Genomic DNA, 3,126 nt, shown 5'->3' on the forward strand with positions numbered 1-3,126 from the left:
GTGATATTAGAAGAGCTTTGTGCATGGTAGCTAATATTTCTGGATCAGGTACAGAAGTGGAATCATGTGAAATGGAAAAATATAACAGTAACCACAGAACAGATTTGTCTGCCATTAAAGAAATTTTCAATTCATATGCTGCAGACAGACATGGAGCAGCCAGTAGCAATGCCTTTTAACCAAATGTATGTGAAGATAATAACCTGTTTGTGTAGAAATTGATTGATTCCCAGAACTGTTGAGCAAATTAGTAATGTAAAAGCAACAGCAGCTTAATCTGGGTATTAAAATTGCAGCTGCATAGTAAAACAAAAGAAACAAACTGCTGCAGATGAAGGGTAGTTAAGTAGCTCTGCAATACCTTAAGGCAAAAATATTTGTCTATGAAATTTGAACTGTTTTCTGCTCTTCTGAGAGAGACTAAATGTAGATCCTAAACACAGAAATCATCTGCAGCACTAAACCCACAGTATTGTAGCTGTAAGTAGGATTGTTAGTTTTGTGTTTTGAGCAGAGAAGGTCCAGCTGCTGCCTTTGCTGTGAACACCTGATCATTTAGGGCCTGATTCAGTTTGTTGGTACCATTCTGGTACCAAGCCCATTGCACAGAGCATTTATCCCATGCAGAAGACAGGCAAGACCAGAAAGAAGGTACAAGCAGCCTGGCTGAGATGGGATAGAGGATTTATCAGCTGTGAAATCTGCACATGCTTCTATGTGTTTTAGCTCTGTTTAGCAACCACCCATAGGAAAAATCAAAGGGCAATTCCCTTGGTTTGACCACCCATTTAGCTCTGCCCCCTCTCCTCCCCAACAGCTAGCAATTTGCCAGGAAGCCCTTGGCAGCTGTTGATCCATCTTGCCAGCAAGTTTTAGGATGCTCAACTCCCTTCTTTCTACCTCACACCCTCACAGGAGCTGCTCAATTTAGACACCAAAGGCAGGGACTCCAAGAAAGTGCACATGCCTTGCCTGCGGTTTAGCAGACCTGGCAACCAGGACTTTTCCACCTCCTCAGGCCCTCAGCAATACTTTTATGTTACCTTTCCATAAAGCTAAGGTTAAAATCAATGATTCATAGAAAGAGCCCATAGAATGTAGCTGATAAAACCAGGATGTGGGTAGAAAGCCTTCATCAGTCTTGAAGAAAAGCACTGAAGGGGAAGTAGTGGGGTGGGGGGGAAGGAATGGAAAATTTGCTTGCGAGTGCTTGCGGACTACCACAAAAATCATCACAGGCAATGAAATACAAGCAGATGTGGAAAACAGGTTAGTGCTGCCAGGGGTCACCTTGAATGGGGACATTCATGACTGACTATTTCTAACAGGATGGCAGGGAGAAGCAAGGCCAAACTGTTGAACTTGCACACAAAGCTATCCTCCAATAGGTAAAAGACGATTTTAAGGCAATATGAATTGGGATTACAAAAATTTTATTTTGGCTTATTTCACCTTAGCACCAAGGGTACACTGTTCCTGGTCAGCCTTGATGGCACGTGTAGCAAAAGCTGATCAGTGAACGCTGTTGTTGGGGGCTCTCCCTGCCCTCTCTGAGCTCTTCCTGACAGCTCATCAGCAGTACTATCTCTTCAACAATGCCACCGCAGCAGCAGCAGCAGCACCGGTAAGAAGAGTTACTGCTGCTGCTGCAGCACCGTCCTTAGCGGCTTCTTTGGCTTCTTCGACCTGCAAAAGGAAAGCAAAATACAGGCTGGAAACATGAGTAGCACTTATATTTACACCACCCAGCCCTCAACCTCCACCCCCACATGATAACATAGACTAGGCAGGGACAATCAGGGTGAATAAAGCAGTGGGACACATGTGCCCCAGCAGCAGAAGGGGCAACACCCAGGTTTTTACCCCGAGGAGCTGGCATTCAGTGAGAGGGCACTAACAGACCACAGTGACCCTCCAGGCCCAGGGGCTCTGGGAGGCACCGGGGGCTCAGCCAGTGTCACTCACTTGATCAGAGAGTTCTATTCCGTAGCGGAGCTTTGTCACAAAGTGCTCACAGTTTTTGGTAATCACATTATAGGGCACCTCCTTGCCAACCAATTCCTCAGCACGTCGGATGATCTTCTCCACGGGGAAAGGAGTGTAGGAGCGGTCGTACTTGTTGTTGACACACCATTTATGTTTTCCAGCCACCTCCTTCAGGAGCTGCTTCTTCACCTTGGCTCTTGTGGCAGATATTGATGAGCTGCTAGCCAAAGAGGATGTGTCTCCTTCATCTGGATAAGCCAAAGAGGAGATACTGCAGGCAGGCAGACCTTCTCTGGCCTCTCCAGGACCTCAGATGGGTTTCAGATTGCTCCTGGAAAATCCAGCTACACACACAAAGTCCACCAGCAGCAGCCCATGGAGGGAGACAGGGCTCTTGGGGCATGCCAACACCCACACGGCACCCTGCCAGGTGGCACAAGCCTTACCTGTCACGTGTATGACATATCCATTCCCCACGTAGATTACCCAGTGCTGATAAACTGGCCTGAAGATCTCGATCAGGTCCCCAGGCTTGGGGTGGCCCCTGTCCTGTGCCATGTCAGCAGCGAGCAGTCAGGACGTGCAGCTGTGGCTGTGCGGGCTCAGCGCAGGGCAGAGCGCAGCGGGGAGGCGAGGGCTGTGCAGGGGCACCTGCCGGGAGCGCAGGCACGGAGGGTGTCAGTGCCGGGCCCCGAGGGCAGCGGCTGCCGAAGTGGCGGCCCCGCACGGAGCTCCGGAGCCGGCGCGGGACCCCAACCGCCCGCCGGCGCAGGGCGAGGCACCGAGCGGCCCCGCTGACATCCAGAGCATCCGCCGCAGGCCGAGCCCGGGCCGGCTGCGCGTCCGGCGCCTGCCGCCGTCCCCGGCTGCCCCCGCCCGCCCACGGTGCCCGCGCTCCCCTCCGGCCGCGCTCCGCTCGGGGCTCCGCTGCTGCCGGGGCCGGGCCCGCTGCCCGGGGCTGCCCGCGCTGCCCAGCCCGTGCCCGGGCTCTGGGGCACCTCCGGCCGCCCGGCAGAGCCGCGCCCGCAGCCTGGAGGGGCCGCATCCTGCTGGGAATGACCGCTCGCATCCCCCGAGCTCCGCTCACCCAGCACCTGTCTCGCTGCTGCCGCGCCCGGGCTCCCGGCCCGATGGTCCCGC

At 53.3% G+C, this 3,126-nt stretch overlaps 1 protein-coding gene across 2 annotated transcripts; it reads right to left on the reverse strand.

Moving 5' to 3' along the window:
* Nucleotides 1–1,412: 1,412 nt before the first annotated feature.
* Nucleotides 1,413–3,126, reverse strand: LOC102112842 (phospholipase A and acyltransferase 3-like). 2 transcript variants are annotated; one of them, XM_088061198.1, is made up of 4 exons: nucleotides 3,074–3,126; nucleotides 2,433–2,637; nucleotides 1,966–2,234; nucleotides 1,413–1,686 (listed from the first exon to the last, which is right to left on the reverse strand). In XM_088061198.1, the coding sequence occupies exons 2-4, from the start codon at nucleotides 2,542–2,544 to the stop codon at nucleotides 1,582–1,584; spliced, it is 486 nt and encodes a 161-aa protein (XP_087917324.1). In that variant the 5' UTR covers nucleotides 2,545–2,637; nucleotides 3,074–3,126; the 3' UTR covers nucleotides 1,413–1,581. The 2 variants fall into 2 exon arrangements, with proteins under 2 accessions (XP_087917324.1, XP_087917325.1); XM_088061199.1 differs by having other exon boundaries at nucleotides 3,081–3,108.

Source organism: Pseudopodoces humilis, chromosome 11, assembly GCF_049639895.1.
Source record: "Pseudopodoces humilis isolate 2021_Gansu_Grassland_sample_001 chromosome 11, ASM4963989v1, whole genome shotgun sequence".
Classification (NCBI taxonomy): Eukaryota; Metazoa; Chordata; class Aves; order Passeriformes; family Paridae; genus Pseudopodoces; species Pseudopodoces humilis.